The sequence below is a fragment of the Engystomops pustulosus genome, chromosome 8 (assembly GCF_040894005.1).
Source record: "Engystomops pustulosus chromosome 8, aEngPut4.maternal, whole genome shotgun sequence".
NCBI lineage: Eukaryota > Metazoa > Chordata > Amphibia > Anura > Leptodactylidae > Engystomops > Engystomops pustulosus.
The window spans coordinates 5,184,550-5,209,998 of record NC_092418.1 but is presented as its reverse complement, the minus strand read 5'-3'; the positions used below and the strand labels follow the sequence as shown (position 1 = coordinate 5,209,998).

Below are 25,449 nucleotides of genomic sequence, written 5' to 3'. Positions count from 1 at the left end.
CAACGTACGGACAAACCTACAGAACATATCTCGTACGTAACCCTGGGACTGTCTGTATAATATCACTTTGGATATCTCAATGTGGACTCTAATTACTCCTAGAATCCGATCGATCAGGAGAGAGAATCTCAGACACTGAGGAGTTGGGTTGTGCTGACGCGTCTTCTCCGATGAGGGGGAAGGTTTTACACGACATGTGATGACTCCATGGATGGCGGAAAATAAGAACACAAAACCTGTCAATCTGTGAAATCAAAGTGAATTTACTAAATATTGTGCAAATACAGTAAGGAGAAGTAATGATACATGATTTATGTGCTCAGCTGATGATATACATGATACATATACAGAAATCCAGAGGTTCTACAGATTATTCACAACTCCAACCGTCCAATATTCGGCGGGACAGTCACAGTTTTTAGATGTCCTGCCATTCCGTGCTGTTGGGAGAATGTCCTGGTGCGTCCCCTCGTCCCTGCCCCAACACACTAGGGAGCACAGCAGGGACCAGGAGGTATCAGCTCATGATACCTCCACACGTCTCTGCTACGCTCTACAGCGCAGGTAGCTCCTCCACTGGCTGGTCCTGCCCTCTACTCCTCCTCAGAGCCCCGGGAAGAGGAGGGAGCAGGACTGCTGGGGAACAAGGAAAGCTACAGAATGGGGCATTATACTAGTTGGGGGCCATAAAGGTCAATATTATATTATGTTTGGGGGCCCGTTTATACATATCAGAGAGCCCCATAGATGAGTCGTTGAGGGTGAGCCCTCACAGGTCATACCCCCATACACTTCTATGGGATACAGAGTATCCAACATAACCCAGAGACCCCGTATCTCAGGAGCAGGAGGCTGAGTGTCTGTACTGAGAAGATTCTTGTATCATATCAGAATATTAAAGGGAAAAAATCACTATAATAAATCAGAAGAAAAAACGAAAATCATAAGATAAAACACAAAGTTATTCAGACGCCCGGGTAACATACAGTATATTAGTTATCAATGAGTACAAGTTCATGGTGCCGGGGCTGGGCATTCAACTTCTTTTTTTTGGGGGGGGGGGGGTGATAATCAATGTTATTAGATCTCTCATCCCCGTGTCTTGTGATTTCAGCTTATTGACCACAGATAAATGACCCCCCCTCGGAGCATGGCAGAGAATGACACAGGGGGGCATGAGCGTTCCGAAAAGTCTCCCCATGTAGGAAGAGTAGAAACTGTCAGACACATGTTCACACACTGGTAGAGTCTTGTACATGGATGAGCTGGCAGTGTAATAAGACTGTATGGCGGATGATGATCTCTATAGCAATGACGAAGGACGAGGAATGGCGCTTCATAAAGTTATGGCAAAGCCTCATTTATTTTGCTCTTTTCTATACTTTGTGTATTGTATGAGGATGACCTTTCATTTCTGTTGTTTTAGTGATTTACAATGTGTGTCGCATCATCTGGTGACCTCCACATGGTCTCAGCCCTAAAGGGAACCTGTCAGCTCCTGGGTCACGTATAAACTGTAGCTACTTCCCTGTAGGTGAAGTGTCCTGCGTTATGAATGTGCAATTCTTCCATTTTATTTATATGCCAATGAGCATTTTGGCGCACAATGGGCGTGGCCACAAGGTTCCCTGTTCCTGTTCGTCCATCGCTACATATTGAAGGTCTTCTTGAGACTTTCCTTTGCCATCTCCTTGGTCAGATGGTTCCATTCCTCGGGGTATTCAGCTGGTTTTGCCTCATACTCATCTGCAAATTGTTTATTGAACTCTTTCAGAATAAATTTCCAGTAATCAGAGGCTTCGATGCTGGGATCCGGCTGAATTTTCCAGTCAGGATAATAATCTCTATAATTCTTGAAGGGATGAGGTTGGTCTTTTGTATCTCTATTTATGAAGGAACCATTTCCATTGACGCAGGTGGTGCATATGTCATGACAAAGAACAGATGATGTTATCCACCGGTACCGTCCTAATCCTTGGGGTCGGTGGACGGATGCAAAATGTTCCTTGTGGTCTTCACCTCCGGCTTCACACGGGACCTTGCAGAATGGACACTGCTTTCCGCATCCAAACACCTTCTTGAACAGTTCCTCCTGGGGATTCACTGTGACTTTGGAAAGTATATCATCCATATCCAGACCATCCAGTTCTGATTTGATTTCTTCTTCTGTGTCATTCAGGAAGTTGTTCAAGTTACTAATAAATTCCTCTTTGTTTGCAGAGTTTTTGAAAACAATTGCCTTCATTTTCTCCTGCGGTAACACCAGATCACTGCTCAATTCCTCCTGAAAGTCAAGAAGGAAATCCTGAACATTGCTGGAATGGTCCCACATCTCTGGGTTGTTGAGCAGATCTCGGATCTTCTTTGTGATCCCTGCCAGGATCTTACGTTCTATGGTGCCGAGGTTATGGTATTTTTCTTTAATGTAATTCAGTATCCAGTTTTTTACAAACTCTTTATAGTCTCTGGAATATTCTACATAGTTTTGAAGGTCGTTGGCTTCCAGAAGAGTGAGAAGGACATAGTACTGGAAGAAGGTCCGAGAGGTGTACGTTTCAGATCCTTTGGACTGTAAGATGTCATCGACGAGCTCGACGCCCAGATTACGGATGATGTGATCGGTGATTGCCGGTTTTAGACAAATGTCGCAGATGCGTTTGGAAAGATTCAGGCTTTCGTTCTTCTCTTCGAAGACATTCATGAAGGTCTTAAAGTAATCAGATTTCAATGTCTCCAGCTGCGAGGACGGGTCATTCTTTCTCCTGAAGTTATCATGCATCTCCTGGAAGTAGACGACGGCTCGCCCAAGAATTTTCGTTTTGATGTCCAGTTCCTGTTCAGCTGTGATATTGAGCTCCTCTTTAAGATTGTCATCAATCATGTTCAGAAGACTTTTACAGTAGGTGTTGTCGTAATCGCCATCTCTCGCTGCTTGTTTTTTAGAATATTTGCAGCATTTCTGTAGCACAGGTTGAAACCTGTACTCGTGCTTGGGACTTCCTTTCCACCATCTATAGGCACCTTTAAAGAATGTCCTCACTGCTGACACTCTTCCTCCAGATTGCTTTTCCTCAGGTCTTGGCAAGTGCTTTATATGATTAAGTTTTTCATTGACTGCCGATCCCTTGTCTCTCATAGACTTAGTGAGCTCCAGGAGCATGTCCTTCTCGATATCACGTTTTGTGAGAGGTTTCGCCCCCAATCCATTGACTGTATCTTGCCACATGTTCTCAAAGGCCTCCTTCAATTCTGCTTGGCCCAGCTGATTTCTCTTCTTCCTGCACTCCTCCATGAGGCCGGATACTTTGCCTTCGATCTCCTTGATGTACTGACTACATACTTCATTGATTTTCAGCTGCTGCTTTTTCATCTGCATTGCATTGTTGTATTTGTCATACGAGGACATTTTAAGGCTCTGCCCGAGCATCTTTGCGCTGTTTATGAAGTCTCCTTTGTATCGTATGAGATGAGCACAATCCTTGTCTTGCTTATAATATTCTTCCACCCATGTTATCAGCTTATTCTGCTCCTTTGAAACAATGTTTTCTAGCCTAGTACAACATTGAGTGCCTTTGTCTTCTAGAGTCTCCTCAGACTGGTTCTTAATAATGGTTTCAGTATTGATGAACCATTCATGGACCAATTTTTCGAATTTCCATCCTAATTCAGAATATTTCATGGAGAGTTTGTTATAGGCGCTGGCGACAAGACTATTTCTGAAGCTGAAGATAAAGTTCTCGTGTTTGACTGCATTCCATAGGTCTTCCATCCACTTAATGAATTCCGGGATAGTCTGTGCCCTTTTTTGGTTTTGTTTGATCAATTTGAGTAAATTTTGTTTCAATTCATCAATGTGCTCACTGTATCCGACGCTGACAGGAGCCATTGGTGGAACGCCTTGCCATAGACTTGGGATGTACCAGTGGTGCTGCTCGGAATCATATTCCATGACATCACAAAAGAGCTTGTATTGAGGCTTCTTCTCCATGGTGGCCACAGTTTTGGTCATTTCATTGAGTTGTTCCAGCAGCTTGTTCCTGTCTCTCATGTTCATCACAGGAGCAGACACATCACTCACATTTTGATGAACAAACTGGCAATTGGGTTTTTTTCCAATTTCCTTCATCCGAAGGAATGCATGGACCACTATCTGTAAAATATCCTTCATTTCTGTCATATTCTCCATGGCCATATTGATTACTGTGATGTCACTCAACCCAACCACGAGCGTGGCCAACTCATTGTCATGTTCATAGCTTCCCTCCAGAGAATCCAACTCAGGAGCTTTCAACCCTTCAGTGTCAATCACCAGGAGGAATTCACAGCCTAAATCTTTATGAAAGTTTTCCTTCACTTTTATAAGGGTCATGAAGGCTCCTCGTGTGCATCGTCCACTGGCCACAGGGAACTGTAGACCAAACATGGTGTTCAGAAGGGTGGACTTCCCCGTACTCTGCACTCCCAGCACAGTGATCACCCTTATTCTACTTCTTCCATTTGTCTTGGAGTTCACTTGGTTGAGAACATCTGTTACCCAATGTACTGGGATCCTAGATGCATCGCCATCGATGAGCTCTAGTGGGTAGCCATCCAGCAGAAGATCAGCTGCTGTTTCAGGCAGGTAGTTGCATTCTACATGCCTCACATTATTATTCGGCCCAAAAAACTTCCAAACTTCATAAAACTGAGACACTTCTCTGATGAAGTGCTCAACTCCCAACGAACTGTCTGAAATCCTCTGATCGATTTCTCTCAGCTCTTGGGAGTCTTTGGCCTTGGAATACAACTCTTTATATTGCTCCTGTAGAGATGGGAGGGTTTTCCTTGCTGCTAAGTCCAAATAATATTTTAACCAGCTTAAAAAATAAAACTTTTCAGCTCGATTTGTGGTCCCAATCCCTTCTATAAAATGAATGATCCCTGTTGGCATTTCGCATTCCCGCTGTTCCCTCCTGATGTCATCGCATTTTCTTCTCAGCTCAGATTTGTATTTTTCCCCATTTTTATTGTGTTGTTGTTTCATCTGACAAAGTTCCTTTTCTTCCCTCGCTAGGTCTTTGAGAAGTTCGTCTTGGAGTATCATTGTTCTCTTTTTATACTGGACTACGTCATGAATCTCCTCTGTTATCGCTTTGGCTTTCCTTTCCGCCGCCTTGCATTGTTCTGCACTTTCGTCCACGCAGATCCCGTGCTCCCTCGCCTTCTGGGCCATGTCTTCTATACTGAGGACAGTTAAGGTTTCCTCCTTCAATGTGAGCAGAGCTGAACGAATCTTCTTCACAGTTGTTGCTTCATTTGTGGTCTTTGCTATGACTAAGACATTGTCCATCTCCGTTCCGGTCATGGTCATCACCGATTCCAGCATCTCTGCCATTTCTATTTTACTCTTTCGCTCTTCGGGGGCGATAATGAATAGATACCTGGTGGTGGGTTTTTTATATTTAAGTAATAATTCACATTGAGTTTTATCAATAGCGGCAGCAAAGATTACAACAATGGAAGAAATCTCTGCCAGAAAGCTGAACGGCTTCACGTTGTTCTCTAACTCCCCACGAAGGTTTGTAAAGGCAACAGGCTCAGTAAAGACGCCCTTACCAGCAGGGAAATACCAAGACATCTCCACCAGCCCCAACGATATGGTCCTTTCCACATTTCCACCTTCCATGTCTCTATGAACAAATACGTCTTGGACATGTTGTGTTGTACTTAGGATTTGGTTTAGAATCTTAGACTTCGAGAGTCTGCATCTTCCTAATCTTACGAAAGAAAAGGTTGGCATAGAGATCTTCACTAGGTGTTCTTCTCGAAATCCTTTGCTCTCGGCCAGGGATTGAGGTCTCCATTTCTTTACAATATTCCTCATTACCCAAAGCATAAAGGTGCAGTCTGGACCATCGCTGGCCGGCAGCAGCAGAGGAACAGAAAACTGGCACATGGACATCTTAGACGTCATCTCCTGCTGCAGGAAATGATCGGAGCAATGGAAGATGGCGCACTGTAAGTCTAGAGGGTGGATATCTTCTGACATGTCACTGTCCGTGTCCTGGAGGAAGTGCTCGCCTCTGCTCCTTTCCACTCTGTCCCCTATCGTACTGATATTTCTCGCCTCCTCGTGTAACATCATCAACTTTCTTATAAAATACCAAGCCCCATGTCTCCTCGGAGAATCATCTGGTGCCAAGCATTCAGCTCCAATGCCAAGAACGTGATTTAAGGTCAGCTTGGAAATCTGGTGACCCTCAAATTCAATCTTCTTGAGAAGTTCCTGGAAACACATTCTTTTATCTGTGGAGTATAAATAATATGTAAGTTATAGACTTCATCCATGTAACGGATCAATATCAGAGGCAGAATCTGCCTGTACGGGGCTGCAGGGCAATGCTGATCCCTACAGATTACAGATGAGCAAATCGATTTACTGATTTGTAGATTCCATAGGAATCTGCTGATTTTCCAGAACAGAATGAAATGCATTTTTTTTTGCTTCCGGGCCAATGTTGCTTCAATTGTCCTCTACCAGTCCCTGCACTGATCCCTCCAGTCTGTACCAGTCCCTCCACTGATCCCTTCAGTCTCTACCAGTACATTCACTGATCCCTCCAGTCTGTACCAGTACATTCACTGATCCCTCCAGTCTGTACCAGTCACTGCACTGATCCCTCCAGTCTCTACCAGTCCCTGCACTGATCCCTCCAGTCTCTACCAGTCCCTGCACTGATCCCTCCAGTCTGTACCAGTCCCTTCACTGATCCCTCCAGTCTCTACCAGTCCCTGCACTGATCCCTCCAGTCTGTACCAGTCCATTCACTGATCCCTCCAGTCTGTACCAGTCACTGCACTGATCCCTCCAGTCTGTACCAGTCCCTACACTGATCCCTCCAGTCTGTACCAGTCCCTACACTGATCCCTCCACTCTGTACCAGTCCCTGCACTGATCCCTCCAGTCTGTACCAGTCCCTGCACTAATCCCTCCAGTCTGTACCAGTCCCTGAACTGATCCCTCCAGTCTGTACCAGTCCCTGCACTGATCCCTCCAGTCTGTACCAGTCCCTGCACTGATCCCTCCAGTCTGTCCCAGTCCACTCACTGATCCCTCCAGTCTGTACCAATCCCAGCATTGATCCTTCCAATCTGTACCAGTCCATTCACTGATCCCTCCAGTCTGTACCAGTCCATTCACTGATCCCTCCAGTCTGTACCAGTCCCTGCACTGATCCCTCCAGTCTCTACCAGTCCCTGCACTGATCCCTCCAGTCTCTACCAGTCCCTGCACAGATCCCTCCAGTGTCTACCAGTCCCTGCACTGATCCCTCCAGTCTGTACCAGTTCCTGCACTGATCCCTCCAGTCTCTACCAGTCCCTGAACTGATCCCTCCAGTCTGTACCAGTACATTCACTGATCCCTCCAGTCTGTACCAGTCCCTGCACTGATCCCTCCAGTCTGTCCCAGTCACTGCACTGATCCCTCCAGTCTCTACCAGTCCCTGCACTGATCCCTCCAGTCTCTACCAGTCCCTGCACTGATCCCTCCAGTCTGTACCAGTCCCTTCACTGATCCCTCCAGTCTCTACCAGTCCCTGCACTGATCCCTCCAGTCTGTACCAGTCCATTCACTGATCCCTCCAGTCTGTACCAGTCACTGCACTGATCCCTACAGTCTGTACCAGTCCCTGCACTGATCCCTCCAGTCTGCACCAGTCCCTGCACTGATCCCTCCAGTCTGTACCAGTCCCTGCACTGATCCCTCCAGTCTCTACCAGTCCCTGCACTGATCCCTCCAGTCTCTACCAGTCCCTGCACAGATCCCTCCAGTGTCTACCAGTCCCTGCACTGATCCCTCCAGTCTGTACCAGTTCCTGCACTGATCCCTCCAGTCTCTACCAGTCCCTGCACTGATCCCTCCAGTCTGTACGAGTCCCTGCACTGATCCCTTTAGTGTCTACCAGTCCCTGCACTGATCCCTCCAGTGTCTGTACCAGTCCCTGCACTGATCCCTCCAGTCTGTACCAGTCCCTGCACTGATCTCTCCAGTGTCTGTACCAGTCCCTGCACTGATCCCTCCAGTCTGTACCAGTCCCTGCACTGATCCCTCCGTTCTCTTTCCTCCTCCTCCTTCTTACATCTAAACCATAAATTACCTTTTTCCTTGGATTCGTCCCTCGGATTTTCCCCGGATAATTGGATTTCTTCAGAGTCTTTAGTAGAAAATTTGTCTATGGAATAGAAAAACATTTAGCTTTTTCCCTCCCGTTTTTTTTGGGATATTGGGCGGAATAATCCACAGGAATGGGAGAAGTTTCCACCTTCTGTGTTTTTGGGCTTTTTGTTACCTTTGTCAGGATTTTCCTCTTGTGTTTCCTTTGTGTCACTTTTCTTCACTTCCGGAATATTTTCCTCTTCTAACAACAAGAAACAGAGAAACTTTTCATCTATGAAAAAAGAAAAGAATCTAACAACAACAACCGGAGGAAGAGGAGTAGGAAAATATCTCGGCCATAACCGGGACCCCTCAGTGACCTCCTGTGGGGTCTCCTCGTCCTGCAGCTCGGGGGCCCTTGTAGTTGCTCGTTTTTGTGGTGCTCATCGGGTTCCTGCTCTAATGGCTTAGATTACAGGAAGATGCGATCCAGGCTATTTAACCTCTTATATCCTGCGGTCATTAAAGACCATAACATTTTTAAAGGAAAAAGGCTTCTTCTCCATCGGCCCCCACAAAGTCACCCCAGGGTGTGGACAGCTTCTATGGCCTCCGTGTCTGTGATATAGGACGACCTTCAGATACGGTGTAACATACAGAGGATAATACACTGCAGCATGGACATCGCTGGGTCAATAGATATAGGGCTCGTGCCCCAGATCTCCCCGTGTCAGCAGGACATTTGTCCTGCTACCTGAGCATCCTCCTCTCTCTCTCTAAGGACACAGGACACAGATCGTGATGAGAATAATGTGCACTCACTGCTTTCCCCTGCAGGTCCTATCCTCCAGGAGAATAAGACTCCCAGAGGCTGCAGGACCTGTGATGATGTCATGATCACCTGACCTGCAATGGAAAGCAGTGCACAGAGCTGCATCTGTGAGGTGAGGAGGAAACATAATAGCAGCTAAGGAAAGGGGTAAAACATGGGGGGTAACTGTGTGGGCACATTATTTTCTAGGGGACTGTGCGGGGAACATTACTGGGGGGCTGTGTGGGCACATTACTCACTGGGGGATTGTTGGGCAAATTACTTACTTGGGGGCTGTGCGGTGGACATTACTGGGGGGCTGTGTGGGGACATTACTGGGGGGGATGTGTGAGGACATTACTGGGGGGCTGTGTGGGAACATTACTGGGGGGCTGTGTGAGGACATTACCGGAGGGCTGTGTGGGGACATTACTGGTGGGTTGTGTAGGGACTGGGGGTAACTGTGTGGGGTACATTTCTTGGGGCACGTTCACACGTGCCACCTGGACAGGCCTCGGTTTGATCTCCCATGTCATCGGTAACGAGCACCTGGTTTTGTTTAAATGCAAGACAGACGTGTGAACGCGGCGTTACAGTATTTGGGGGAGATTGTTAGGTGCAGCAGCCGGATAACAGCAGGGAACAAACATGTATGCACAATGAGGAACATAAGACGTGGTGATGCCTAATGGAGGCGCTGGAGGACGCGTCACCTGCAGGCACTAGATGTAACCAGCAGGGACTCCTCCCGTGTGTCTGGAGCTGTATATACCAGAAGTAACCTTGTTATTGGCACAACCACATGTGAGGGGGTTATGTACAGGAGGGGCATTACTTATAGTGCCATACACATGCATTGGGGCCCGTGCCCCGGATCTTTTACCACCCGAGCAACACCCCTGGAGAATACATCAAGAAGGTCTAGTGAGATTTCTCTTCTTACCCTGGTTTAGTTGCACGCATTGAAGGAACGCTCTACAAGCCTCTCCACCCTTCTGAAGTATCAGGTTCACCAGGGCTCGTGCTTTATCCTTCTCATCTCCTAAATTATCCACTTTAAAATATTCTTCTTGAGTGATAATGTCCCGGGAATCGCATTCATCCAGAAAGTCCTTGATGTCCTTCTGTAGAGCGGCCGTGATCTCCTTCCTACATCTTCGAATGTAACTCACGGCCTCCTCCGGAGAAATCACTGAGGCTCTAGAAATAAAAATATCAGTTTTGAATAATTTTGTGGTAAACTACATATTAGGACCAGAAGATGGAACGACGTGAGGTCAAGAAGAGTGGTGACCTTCAGAGCTTACCCTGGATGGCCTGTGTTTGCCCCGTCTTTGTCGGCCTTCTTCGTTGGCCTGGTGATGAGGTTGTCTCCTGAAGGTTCAGCTGGTGGAGATGTTGAGGTCATTGGGATTTCAGCTTCATCTTCTTTAGACGTTGGGTTCTGGTTCTTGTCACTGAAATCTTGTTCTATTTTAATCTGAGATGTTGAGTTTTCGGAGTCATCAGTTCTATCGTCCTTCGAAGACTTTGTGCTTTGGCTTCTTATATTTATTATAACATCAGATATTTCCTCTCTATCATCGGCTTTGGATATCTCCTCAACTTCATCCTGAGATGTTGGGCTGATGGAGATTTCCATTTCATCATCATCTTCTTGTGTTTCGCTACTTTCTGTCTGAGATGTTGGGCAGATAGAGATGTCCATTCTGTCATCATCATCATAATCCTCAGAATTCTGGGGTTCACTATTTATATTTAGTTTAGTCTTTGTGTCACCTTCATGGATGTTCTGAGAATTCTCATGTCTCAAATCTTTAGGGTCACCGACCTCTAGAGATCCAGTAAATCGATTTTTTGAGATATCTTCCATTTTACCAGGAAGGTCCATTCTGTGAGAGTCGCTGGAATATGTAGACACAGAGAGAGCGTGTTCCAGAGTAGACTCGACCGCACTGCCTGGAGTTGCGCTTCCGTCATGTCCGTCATGGATTGATTGACTTTCTTCATGTTGGCTTGTAGGGACGTTGGGGATGTCATTGGTGGCTTCTTCACCAATGCTGGTCTCAGGGTATGAGTTTAGTTCTGCGTTATGTTCCTCCTCCATTTCTTTCTTTGGGGATTCTTGATCTTCTCAATCTTTATTCTCGCTGATCTCTGGAGATCCACCATATATATATCCAGGATGGTTTTATTTATGTCCCTATTTCTTTCTTCAGGTTGGCTTGTAGGACATTGGGGACGGCGCTGAGATGGCCAACCGATAAAACCTGTCGGTACAAATACAAACCATATATACGGAGATAAAAGCTTCCAGTGGAAGGTCCGTGCAATGCAAATTACAGATAAAATATGAGTTAAAACAACATAAATATAGAAATACATAAGAATGGATATTATAAGCAGAAATATTTCTATAAGGACACAAAAACTCATGAATTAACAGTAGATATAGATCCGTGTCCGCCACATTAGTTATAGAGTCTCTATGGAGGGTTATTAGGGGCGTCTGGGCGCTGGAGCAGCTACGGAGGCTGAGAGGAATCAAAATGAAACAACTTTATTAATCCCGTAGAAGATAGTTTTGTACATGGTGCCCGATCACGAGCCTACAGATAGTTCAAGAAATGTTACACAGTAAAAAACAAGAAGACATAAGGATAAGGCTGCATTCACACTGCTGCAAGGGGGACGTATATACAGCCAATATACGTCCCCCATAGACAGCAATGGGCGCGCGGAGCCCTATGGAAGCGGTACGGTGCAGCACACGTACGGCACCGTACCGCTCCGTACCCTGTGAAAAAATAGGACATGTCGTGCGCCATGTATCCCTATAGAGAGGGGCGGGGGTGAGCAGCGCTCTCCCCCTCCTCCTATCCCCGCGCACTGCCGTGCGCCCAAGTACGGCGGGCACCGGTCGTGTGAATCCAGCCTAACAGGGATAAAGGAGTCCTGTGGCGTCAACTATCATCTGTATACTACATATATACTGAGTGGTACTGAAAGGATTGGAGGGGCTAATGGTCAAGATAAAGTAAGACATAGGAAATTAGGATAAGACAAGGAGCTCAGAGATTTCCCAGAAATTTTATAGTTTCTAAACCTTCTAAAATTTCTACATCCTGAATGACTCTCTCCTCCTGAGTTATTATTATGTGATGGAATTTTTTAGTTAGCATCAGATTTCCCATGATGCCGAATGTTCGGATTTCTACACAGACTTTGTTTGGGAAAGATATTTTTTTCTTTTCTATTTACTAGACCAAAAAAATATAAGGAAACAAACAAGAGGATTGCGCCTCCCATTGTACAGATAAAAACGTAAAAGAGCATAAAATGGCCACATGAGTTGTATATGGTATATAGGGAGATACAATCGCCCCTTAAGCTCACGACATCCCACACCGGACTTATGGAAGATGGAAGATTTATCCCATTGGTATACAAAGAACAGGCAAAGAACAAGCCAAACCCCCTCCCACTTGCGTTTTAGGTGCGTTTCTAAATGCGACAAAAAAAACGCCACGTGGGAATCCGCCCTGCGGCAGGGTAGTTGCCACTTAAGCTGCGTTCACACATTGCATTGCGCTTTTTGGTGCATTCAAAAGGCTTCAGCCTGGATCAAACACTTCAGGTTTCATTGCGTTTCCACTGCATTTCGTCAAACACAATGGGGCTCATTTACTAAGGGGCTGAAGAGCCGGGCTTCCCGAATATTACCAATTTGTGCCAATTTTTCCCTGAATTGCCCCGGGTTTTTGGCGCACGCAATTGTGTTGCATCCACGCTGGCTTGCACGCAATGGAAATCACGGGGCGTGGCCGTCGGAGAACCCGACGGATTCAGAAAAAACCCGGTATTGAGGGCGCGTTCACACGTTGCGTTTTGACCTGCGTTTTCATTGCGTTTGAAACGCATATACAACAGCTGAGGAGAGGTGATTTGCCTAATTTAATCACTGTTAACGCATGTGTTAACAAAACGCATCGTAAACGCGATGTTAACGCATGCGTTTTGTTAACGCATGCGTTAACATTGCGTTTACAAACGTAAACGGTAATGTAATTAGGCAAATTACCTCACATCAGCTGTTGTATATGCGTTCCAAACGCAATGAAAACGCAAGCAAAATACAACGTGTGAACGCGCCCTCAATAAAGAATTTGTGTGCTTGACACGCACTTACATGCACCGAAGAGAAGGTGAACTCCGCCGGACTTCAGCGCAGCAGCGACACCTGGTGGACATCGGGCGCACGACCTAAGTGACTCCCGGCAGAAACCGAATCCTCGGAGAACGCGCCACAGGATCGCAACTGGACCAGGTAAGTAAATGAGCCCCAAAAAGGCACATCTACTTACCCGTCGCCGATTCGGAATGTCCGACGAGGATTCTGGTCCGGTGCGATTCACTAAGATCGTGTGTGCGAGTTCCTGCAGGTCCGCCGGAGTTCACCTGCTTCTTCCCGGTGCATGTGAGTGCTAGATCTTGTGACACAATTTGCTTTTTAAATTTGTGTCCGAATGAGTCGGGTTGTCCGACAGCCACACCCCCCGATTTGTGTCGCATGCAAGCCGGCACCGATGCGCCACAATCCAATCGCATGCACCAAAAACCCGGGGCAATTCAGGGCAAATCTGGAAAATTTGGGCGTTCGGACCCTTAGTAAATGTGCCCCAATATAACCTCATCATGTGATCACGATACCAGCCTTTGGAATGCGTCAGAAACGGAGCAAAAAACGCAACGCATCGTGTAAACACAGCCTTGAAATGTGCACTTTGTCCAAGGAAAAGCAGAAGTAGAAGACACTGAGCTGGGAAAGTTGGGTCTGACAGGTTTAATTAGCAGCAGCTGGAAGTCCTTAATAAGTACCTGGTGCAGACGTCCCACATTGGCTCCACAAAGAGACGCGCCAAAGACCTGCGGAGCCGAGGCAGCTGGTGAGGTAGGTGCTTCTGTGTATGGTAGGTGCTTCTGTGTATGGTAGGTGCTTCTGTGTATGGTAGGTGCTTCTGTGTATGGTAGGTGCTTCTGTGTATGGTAGGTGCTTCTGTGTATGGTAGGTGCTTCTGTGTATGGTAGGTGCTTCTGTGTATGGTAGGTGCTTCTGTGTATGGTAGGTGCTTCTGTGTATGGTAGGTGCTTCTGTGTATGGTAGGTGCTTCTGTGTATGGTAGGTGCTTCTGTGTATGGTAGGTGCCGGAGAGGCTTAGGCTTTATTTTGATGTTTTGTTTTTTTACCGAATAAAAATGCCTGAGGTCAGTTGTACCCAAATCACACAGTGTGACCTGTGACCTGTGCCCGTCTACTCCAGGATTCCAAGATCGTGGACCAAATCCCTTCCAACACAAACATTATATATACATAAAACTGATATAAACACTATATATATATATATATATATATATATATATTATATTACACTACACACACTATCCTCATAGACTGTAAGCTCTTGTGTCACCCCCTCATCCTCATAGACTGTAAGCTCTTGTGTCACCCCCTCATCCTCATAGACTGTAAGCTCTTGTGTCACCCCCTCATCCTCATAGACTGTAAGCTCTTGTGTCACCCCCTCATCCTCATAGACTGTAAGCTCTTGTGTCACCCCCTCATCCTCATAGACTGTAAGCTCTTGTGTCACCCCCTCATCCTCATAGACTGTAAGCTCTTGTGTCACCCCTTCATCCTCATAGACTGTACGTTCTTGTGTCCCTCCTCATCCTCATAGACTGTACGTTCTTGTGTCCCTCCTCATCCTCATAGACTGTAAGCTCTTGTGTCCTCCCCTCATCCTATAACCAGTATAACAGCCACATAATGCAGCTATAACCAGTATAACAGCCACATAATGCAGCTATAACCAGTATAACAGCCACATAATGCAGCTATAACCAGTATAACAGCCACATAATGCAGCTATAACCAGTATAACAGTCCCATAATGGAGCCATTACCAGTATAACAGTCCCATAATGGAGCCATTACCAGTATAACAGTCCCATAATGGAGCCATTACCAGTATAACAGTCCCATAATGGAGCCATTACCAGTATAACAGTCCCATAATGGAGCCATTACCAGTATAACAGTCCCATAATGGAGCCATTACCAGTATAACAGTCCCATAATGGAGCCATTACCAGTATAACAGTCCCATAATGGAGCCATTACCAGTATAACAGTCCCATAATGGAGCCATTACCAGTATAACAGTCCCATAATGGAGCCATTACCAGTATAACAGTCCCATAATGGAGCCATTACCAGTATAACAGTCCCATAATGGAGCCATTACCAGTATAACAGTCCCATAATGGAGCCATTACCAGTATAACAGTCCCATAATGGAGCCATTACCAGTATAACAGTCCCATAATGGAGCCATTACCAGTATAACAGTCCCATAATGGAGCCATTACCAGTATAACAGTCCCATAATGGAGCCATTACCAGTATAACAGTCCCATAATGGAGCCATTACCAGTATAACAGTCCCATAATGGAGCCATTACCAGTATAACAGTCCCATAATGGAGCTATATATATATATATAGATTCCCCTGAGACTGGACATTATCTCCTCGGTGTCGGATACTTCTGGATACTCTGTAATAACTTCTCACAATTCATCCTCGGAGGTGTGGAGCCACGTGATCGGTGGGGATCTCCCTGACACCTATGAGGTAATAAATCCCTACCACTAGGACGTTCCCGCTCATTGACCATTACATATAGAGAAATGCATCAAACATCTGTCTGAGGGCGATGGTAGGTCCCGGTAACCAGGTGGAGCCTGGAGGTGATCACATCCAGAGGTATCAGACCAAAACCTTCCTGGTGGCCACGAGAGGAGGAAACCCGTCCTGTACCCGCCCTGTACACGTCCTTTACCCCTCCTGTATGTATTTGCCCTGTACCCGTCCTTTACCCCTCCTGTATGTATCTGCCCTGCACTTGCCCTGTACACGTCCTTTACCCCTCCTGTATGTATCTGCCCTGCACTTGCCCTGTACATGTCCTTTACCCCTCCTGTATGTATCTGCCCTGTACTTGCCCTGTACACGTCCTTTACCCCTCCTGTATGTATCTGCCCTGCACTTGCCCTGTACACGTCCTTTACCCCTCCTGTATGTATCTGCCCTGCACTTGCCCTGTACACGTCCTTTACCCCTCCTGTATGTATCTGCCCTGCACTTGCCCTGTACACGTCCTTTACCCCTCCTGTATGTATCTGCCCTGCATTTGCCCTGTACACGTCCTTTACCCCTCCTGTATGTATCTGCCCTGTACACGTCCTTTACCCCTCCTGTATGTATTTGCCCTGTACACGTCCTTTAACCCTCCTGTATGTATCTGCCCTGTACACGTCCTTTAACCCTCCTGTATGTATTTGCCCTGTACACGTCCTTTAACCCTCCTGTATGTATCTGCCCTGTACACGTCCTTTAACCCTCCTGTATGTATCTGCCCTGTACTTGCCCTGTACCCGTCCTTTACCCCTCCTGTATGTATTTGCCCCGCACTTGCCCTGTACACGTCCTTTTCCCCTCCTGTATGTATCTGCCCTGCACTTGCCCTGTACTTGCCCTGTACACGTTCTTTACCCCTCCTGTATGTATCTGCCCTGCACTTGCCCTGTACACGTCCTTTACCCCTCCTGTATGTATCTGCCCTGCACTTGCCCTGTACACGTCCTTTACCCCTCCTGTATGTATTTGCCCTGTACACGTCCTTTACCCCTCCTGTATGTATCTGCCCCGCACTTGCCCTGTACACGTCCTTTACCCCTCCTGTATGTATCTGCCCTGCATTTGCCCTGTACACGTCCTTTACCCCTCCTGTATGTATCTGCCCAGCACTTGCCCTGTACACGTTCTTTACCCCTCCTGTATGTATCTGCCCTGCACTTGCCCTGTACACGTCCTTTACCCCTCCTGTATGTATCTGCCCTGCACTTGCCCTGTACACGTTCTTTACCCCTCCTGTATGTATCTGCCCTGCACTTGCCCTGTACACGTCCTTTACCCCTCCTGTATGTATCTGCCCTGCACTTGCCCTGTACACGTTCTTTACCCCTCCTGTATGTATCTGCCCCGCACTTGCCCTGCACTTGCCCTGTACACGTCCTTTACCCCTCCTGTATGTATCTGCCCCGCACTTGCCCTGTACACATCCTTTACCCCTCCTGTATGTATCTGCCCCGCACTTGCCCTGTACACATTCTTTACCCCTCCTGTATGTATCTGCCCCGCACTTGCCCTGTACACGTCCTTTACCCCTCCTGTATGTATCTGCCCCGCACTTGCCCTGTACACGTCCTTTACCCTTCCTGTATGTATTTGCCCCGCACTTGCCCTTTACACGTCCTTTACCCCTCCTGTATGTATCTGCCCTGCACTTGCCCTGTACTTGCCCTGTACACGTCCTTTACCCCTCCTGTATGTATATGCCCTGCACTTGCCCTGTACTTGCCCTGTACACGTCCTTTACCCCTCCTGTATGTATCTGCCCTGTACTTGCCCTGTACACGTCCTTTACCCCTCCTGTATGTATATGCCCTGCACTTGCCCTGTACTTGCCCTGTACACGTTCTTTACCCCTCCTGTATGTATCTGCCCTGCACTTGCCCTGTACACGTCCTTTACCCCTCCTGTATGTATCTGCCCTGCACTTGCCCTGTACACGTCCTTTACCCCTCCTGTATGTATCTGCCCTGCACTTGCCCTGTACACGTCCTTTACCCCTCCTGTATGGATCTGCCCTGCACTTGCCCTGTACACGTCCTTTACCCCTCCTGTATGGATCTGCCCTGTACACGTTCTTTACCCCTCCTGTATGTATCTGTCCTGCACTTGCCCTGTACACGTCCTTTACCCCTCCTGTATGTATCTGCCCCGCACTTGCCCTGTACACGTCCTTTACCCCTCCTGTATGTATATGCCCTGCACTTGCCCTGTACACGTCCTTTACCCCTCCTGTATGTATATGCCCTGCACTTGCCCTGTACACGTCCTTTACCCCTCCTGTATGTATATGCCCTGCACTTGCCCTGTACACGTTCTTTACCCCTCCTGTATGTATCTGCCCTGCACTTGCCCTGTACACGTCCTTTACCCCTCCTGTATGTATCTGCCCTGTACACGTCCTTTACCCCTCCTGTATGTATCTGCCCTGTACACGTCCTTTACCCCTCCTGTATGTATCTGCCCTGTACACGTCCTTTACCCCTCCTGTATGTATCTGCCCTGTACACGTCCTTTACCCCTCCTGTATGTATCTGCCCTGCACTTGCCCTGTACACGTCCTTTACCCCTCCTGTATGTATCTGCCCTGCACTTGCCCTGTACACGTCCTTTACCCCTCCTGTATGTATCTGCCCTGTACACGTCCTTTACCCCTCCTGTATGTATCTGCCCTGTACACGTCCTTTACCCCTCCTGTATGTATCTGCCCTGTACACGTCCTTTACCCCTCCTGTATGTATCTGCCCTGTACACGTCCTTTACCCCTCCTGTATGTATCTGCCCTGTACACGTCCTTTACCCCTCCTGTATGTATCTGCCCCGTACACGTCCTTTACCCCTCCTGTATGTATCTGCCCCGCACACGTCCTTTACCCCTCCTGTACCCCTCCTGTATGTATATGCCCTGCACTTGCCCTGTACACGTCCTTTACCCCTCCTGTATGTATATGCCCTGCACTTGCCCTGTACACGTCCTTTACCCCTCCTGTATGTATATGCCCTGCACACGTCCTTTACCCCTCCTGTATGTATCTGCCCTGCACACGTCCTTTACCCCTCCTGTATGTATCTGCCCTGTACACGTCCTTTACCCCTCCTGTATGTATCTGCCCTGTACACGTCCTTTACCCCTCCTGTATGTATCTGCCCTGTACACGTCCTTTACCCCTCCTGTATGTATCTGCCCTGCATTTGCCCTGTACACGTCCTTTACCCCTCCTGTATGTATCTGCCCTGTACACGTCCTTTACCCCTCCTGTATGTATCTGCCCTGCATTTGCCCTGTACACGTTCTTTACCTCTCCTGTATGTATCTGCCCTGTACACGTCCTTTACCCCTCCTGTATGTATCTGCCCCGCACTTGCCCTGTACACGTCCTTTACCCCTCCTGTATGTATCTGCCCTGCATTTGCCCTGTACACGTCCTTTACCCCTCCTGTATGTATCTGCCCTGCATTTGCCCTGTACACGTTCTTTACCCCTCCTGTATGTATTTGACCTGTATCTGCTCCCCTATATCTAGCTGCCCTCTTTATATTTGCCCTGTATCTGCCCTGCATATAGCAGTGTGAGACCACCATAAATTACCCCGTGTAATAGAAGGTGGGGCATTACATGATGTGTGAGATGTGGATCTGATGGCAGATTCTAGGGGGTAGAAAGTTTCTAGGTCTCTCCAGTCTCGTCTTACCTTTTGAGGGTCCTCACCGCCCCCCGAGCCTCCTGCCCCCTGAGCCTCCAGCCTGGTCTTTCCTTCTGAGGGTCCTCACTGCCCCCCGAGCCTCCTGCCCCCCAAGCCTCCTGCCCCCTGAGCCTCCAGCCTGGTCTTACCTTGTGAGGGTCCTCACTGCCCCCCTGAGCCTCCTGCCCCCTGAGCCTCTAGCCTGGTCTTACCTTGTGAGGGTCCTCACTGCCCCCCTGAGCCTCCTGCCCCCTGAGCCTCCAGCCTGGTCTTACCTTGTGAGGGTCCTCACTGCCCCCCTGAGCCTCCTGCCCCCTGAGCCTCCAGCCTGGTCTTACCTTCTGAGGGTCTTCACTGCCCCCCGAGCCTCCTGCCCCCTGAGCCTCCAGCCTGGTCTTACCTTGTGTGGGTCCTCACTGCCCCCCTGAGCCTCCTGCCCCCTGAGCCTCCAGCCTGGTCTTACCTTGTGAGGGTCCTCACTGCCCCCCGAGCCTCCGGGTCAGTATGAAGGAGCAGAGGTCCGGTCCGGCACAAGCCTCAGTGATGGAGACTCTGCAGCTTTCCCTCCCCCAAAACCTTCCAGAACTTTCACTTTCTATTTCTGTCCTTCGCATTCTGCAGGTTTTATAAGTTTCGTTTCTGTCTCTTTGGAATATTTAGTGTAATCAGTAACCTCCAGATAACGGATGAGGGAAGATCTAAAGGGGAAGAAGGCCAAATACATATAAAGGTGCAGTCCTGCCCCAGCGCCAGGGAGGAGTCCGGGACAACCTGATCCTCCGCCGCCTCTTGTTAGGAAACAAAACCATTAATCCAGGACGGCAAATGGAATGAGGGAAGAGATGAAAAAACGATAAGGTCTTGTGATTCGCTGCTTGGTGAGTTCAGATTTTTATTTTAGAAACATGTACAGGGTGGACCGTTCCCTTCCTCAGGTCCGATATTATATTCTGAAAGAATATTTCACATAAAATTGTGTAAGAGCAACAGTACAATAAATACATAGTATTAAAATCTGGTATAAAGTGTCTTTCAATATAGTGAATATAAAAAAAGGTGATAAATACATAATTAGAAATGGTATAACGATAAAACATGACATTAATTCATATCCCGATAAAAATTCATATAACGATAAATATCAAAGTATATACAAAAGTAGCTATAGCCATGTAGTCAAGACATGAGGCACAAGTATAGTGACAATGCAGAAGATTCAGGAAATTCAGGTGGTAGTGATGAGATTACACACGGTTTCTGGTTGATATACATTCATAGATAGTAACAGTATATAAATTCATAAGGAGCCACGGTGAATAGATTAATTAAATTCATAAGGGATAGCAAAAAATAGATTGGAGTCACCCACCCTCAGTATGGTAGACGTAAAAATAGTAGACACTTCTGTTCCAGTGGTAGAATAGAGGATGACAGGAGCTGTGGAGAATTATAAAAGATGTGTAAATAGATAATGGAGGGTGTTTAGAATGCCTAGTCCAAGGGGCAAGTTATCGTTACCTGCCTACTTAGGGTTCTGATGTCGTCTGGGGAAATTGAGGATGCCTAGAAGGTAGGTAGGAAGGATTAGATGCCGATTGATGGTATCGTCCTGAAGAATGATAGGTATAAGATGAAAGTACTTACAGCGCGTGATGTGTAGGTAAGCGCGCGGCAGTTCAGCTGGAACGCTGTATGTAGCGCTCGTGTCGGCATCCAAGAGTTAAATGCCGGCGGGAGGCTAAACTGCGCATTCGTGGCAAGTTGGCGCATGCGCGGAGTGATGATGAGACAGATGAGATTTCATGAGGAAAGTGCAGATGAGCTGGACAGACTGCGCATGCGGGAAGTGTCTGCACCCGTGTGGAGCATGAATGAGATGAAAAAGGAGAAGGCTATGATTGGAGCAATGGTGAATACTAACGAGGCTATATTAGGAATCGTGTGTAAATAATAAAATGGATCCATGTGTATGAATGTATGAGGCAGACAAAAGCAAACATATGTAGACACATGGGCGATGTGTGGAATGTATATAGACCACACATATGTACAAATGGCTGCTATACACGTTCCAGCGATTCGTTGAGCCCATATGGGCACATGGTATTTAATTTAAAAATCCAAAAGTTTCCTCTCTTAATAAGTTGAGATAAGCGGTCAGGGTGATCATTAGGAATTCTTTCAATGGGGATTAGGCTGAGTGAACCTATGTCATTGTTGTGGTGTTGATGGCAATGACGAGAAACGCTATGAAGTTGGCAGCCATTCTTAATTTTACACCTGTGTGTATTGATTCTCTCCCTAAGGGTTTGGGTTGTCCTGCCTACGTATTGAAGCGGACAGGGACACTGAAAGAGATAAATGACAAAGTAAGATGAACCGTTCATGAAAGTGGAGGTATGAAATGTTTCGCCCGTGGCTGAGGAACGAAAGTCTCGGACACGGTGTGAGATGAGGTCGCATGTCATGCAGCGGCTGTTGTTGCATCTGTAGCTTCCTCTGAGGTTTGGAAATAAAGAGGTAGTGGGACGGAAAGTCTTCTTATTTTTCTGACCCAGCTTAGTTGGAGGCAATATAGTTTTTAGAGTAGGGGCTCTTCTGTACGTGAGTTGCGGTTTGGTTGGGAGGATTTTCTCCAGATGTGGATCTTTAAGGAGAATGGCCCAATGCTTGTTTAGTATGGTTTTTATAGTACTATGATCCGACGTGTATGTGGTGAGAAAATTGGGTGCCTTTTCGTTCACCATGTCGTTCTTCTTTTTGGGTAACAGGCACTCCTTCTGGGACAGGCACTTGGTTTTGTTGTAGGCGTCCTTTAGGATGTTCTTGGGGTATCCTTTTTCTCGGAACCGTTTGTGGAGAATTAGGGATTGTTCTTCAAAGGTGTTGTCACTAGTGCAGTTACGTCTAATTCGTTTAAATTGACTGTAGGGGACGTTTGTGAGCCAGCTCTTGAAATGAGCACTATCAAATTCCAAGAAACTGTTCACGTCCACTTTCTTGAAGTAGGTACAAGTGGAGAGGCCATTCCCCTGTTCGTTAACCGATATCAACAGATATAAGAATTCATGACGTGTGGATATGGGATGGGCCCCCACTTTATTTTATAACAGTTTAGACAAGAGAAAAACACGGTGTATGGAAAAAATACACAACCACATAATGTAATGGGTGAAATGGCCACAGCTTTATTTGAATCACAGGAATAAAACAATCAGAGGAGGAGTCAGGTGACATGCTAGGGGTGGGATTCCCCAATACCCCAATCTAAAGCTGCCTGACATACAGCACCCGGCCAGACATCAACAAAGGGGGGCGGCACGCTCTGGCTTGCCATTCTAGCAGAGCCAGTACACTTTAAGGGCACCAATGACCCTGGTGAAGATTATCCATTGTGTGCTTCACCACCGTGCCCGCCCCTGGCTGCTTTTACCATTACCAGAGCCTTGAGGCTGGCCACTTCCAAAGCTCAGGCTGTTCACCACCATGAGCTTTTACATCCTCTATAAGTTAAATTAGTCCACCAATAACTTGCCTGCACCTTCCACCTGACTCCTCCACCGCAAAATAAAAGCTGCGACAGATAACAAAATGCCAAACCTTGACTCCCATTCTATTTTTTTTTTTTTTTAAATACATATTCTTTTATTTATTTGTTTTTAATTTTATATCTACATTTTTATTTAGATATTTCTTTCTTCTTCCATTTTAAAGCCAGGAGCATAATATTGAGAATTTTTAATCTCCAGGCAGAAACTTTAAATATGTGCAACCTCCGACTCACAAAGAGTCATCCCACAGCGCTCAGGAGAGGAAAAACCCCCTGTGGAGGAAACCTCTAGGGAACCATGGCTGAAGGATCGCCCTTCCTCTGGGCTTAGGAGGATAACACCAACTTCATCTCATCAACAGTCAATTAAGAAATTTACATGATACAAGATAAACAGTGTCAAAGTTCAAAAAACAAACAGACAATCATTTTCATAGAATTATACATGTAATTGGTAAATAACCAGTTGTAAATTAATGATAGTAAAGGGCGGGTGGGAGGGACATGTTTCCTTCTGTGCTTCTAGAGAGAGAAAGAGAGAGAGAGATACAGGACAGGAAGTGACATCTCCTCCTGAGCCCCTCCCCTCTTACATCACTACACTATCCCACCCACTATGTTCTTACATCACTACACTATACACCACCCACTCTGTTCTTACATCACTACACTATCCCACCCACTCTGTTCTTACATCACTACACTATCCCACCCACTCTGTTCTTACATCACTACACTATCCCACCCACTCTGTACTTACATCACTACACTATCCCACCCACTATGTTCTTACATCACTACACTATCCCACCCACTCTGTTCTTACATCACTACACTATCCCACCCACTCTGTTCTTACATCACTACACTATCCCACCCACTCTGCTCTTACATCACTACACTATCCCACCCACTCTGTTCTTACATCACTACACTATACACCACCTACTCTGTTCTTACATCACTACACTATACACCACCCACTCTGTTCTTACATCACTACACTATCCCACCCACTCTGTTCTTACATCACTACACTATCCCACCCACTCTGTTCTTACATCACTACACTATCCCACCCACTCTGTTCTTACATCACTACACTATACACCACCTACTCTGTTCTTACATCACTACACTATCCCACCCACTCTGTTCTTACATCACTACACTATCCCACCCACTCTGTTCTTACATCACTACACTATCCCACCCACTCTGTTCTTACATCACTACACTATCCCACCCACTCTGTTCTTACATCACTACACTATCCCACCCACTCTGTTCTTACATCACTACACTATACACCACCTACTCTGTTCTTACATTACTACACTATCCCACCTACTCTGTTCTTACATCACTACACTATCCCACCTACTCTGTTCTTACATCACTACACTATACACCACCCACTCTGCTCTTACATCACTACACTATACACCACCCACTCTGCTCTTACATCACTACACTATCCCACCCACTCTGTTCTTACATCACTACACTATACACCACCTACTCTGTTCTTACATCACTACACTATCCCACCCACTCTGTTCTTACATCACTACACTATCCCACCCACTCTGTTCTTACATCACTACACTATCCCACCCACTCTGTTCTTACATCACTACACTATACACCACCTACTCTGTTCTTACATCACTACACTATCCCACCCACTCTGTTCTTACATCACTACACTATCCCACCTACTCTGTACTTACATCACTACACTATCCCACCCACTCTGTTCTTACATTACTACACTATCCCACCTACTCTGCTCTTACATCACTACACTATCCCACCCACTCTGTTCTTACATCACTACACTATCCCACCCACTCTGTTCTTACATCACTACACTATCCCACCCACTCTGTTCTTACATCACTACACTATCCCACCCACTCTGTTCTTACATCACTACACTATCCCACCCACTCTGTTCTTACATCACTACACTATACACCACCTACTCTGTTCTTACATCACTACACTATCCCACCTACTCTGCTCTTACATCACTACACTATCCCACCTACTCTGTTCTTACATCACTACACTATCCCACCCACTCTGTTCTTACATCACTACACTATACACCACCTACTCTGTTCTTACATCACTACACTATCCCACCCACTCTGTTCTTACATCACTACACTATCCCACCCACTCTGTTCTTACATCACTACACTATCCCACCCACTCTGTTCTTACATCACTACACTATCCCACCTACTCTGCTCTTACATCACTACACTATACACCACCCACTCTGTTCTTACATCACTACACTATCCCACCCACTCTGTTCTTACATCACTACACTATCCCACCCACTCTGTTCTTACATCACTACACTATCCCACCTACTCTGTTCTTACATCACTACACTATCCCACCCACTCTGTTCTTACATCACTACACTATCCCACCCACTCTGCTCTTACATCACTACACTATACACCACCTACTCTGTTCTTACATCACTACACTATCC

At 46.7% G+C, this 25,449-nt stretch overlaps 1 protein-coding gene and 1 long non-coding RNA gene across 3 annotated transcripts in view; one reads left to right on the top strand and one right to left on the bottom strand.

Annotated features, from left to right (window-relative positions):
- Window positions 1–258: 258 nt before the first annotated feature.
- Window positions 259–20,066, bottom strand: LOC140076262 (interferon-induced very large GTPase 1-like). Of its 2 annotated transcripts, none has more exons than XM_072122803.1 (6): window positions 19,848–20,066; window positions 10,256–11,218; window positions 9,892–10,148; window positions 8,331–8,429; window positions 8,139–8,213; window positions 259–6,285 (listed from the first exon to the last, which is right to left on the bottom strand). In XM_072122803.1, the coding sequence occupies exons 2-6, from the start codon at window positions 11,053–11,055 to the stop codon at window positions 1,649–1,651; spliced, it is 5,868 nt and encodes a 1,955-aa protein (XP_071978904.1). In that variant the 5' UTR covers window positions 11,056–11,218; window positions 19,848–20,066; the 3' UTR covers window positions 259–1,648. The 2 variants fall into 2 exon arrangements, with proteins under 2 accessions (XP_071978904.1, XP_071978905.1); XM_072122804.1 differs by having other exon boundaries at window positions 8,331–8,399.
- LOC140076277 (uncharacterized) overlaps window positions 13,831–25,449 on the top strand; it is a 61,559-nt gene continuing 49,940 nt past the window's right edge. Inside the window, exon 1 of the long non-coding RNA XR_011849539.1 lies at window positions 13,831–13,899. This is a non-coding gene — a long non-coding RNA (uncharacterized lncRNA). The remainder of the gene's footprint in view (window positions 13,900–25,449) is intronic.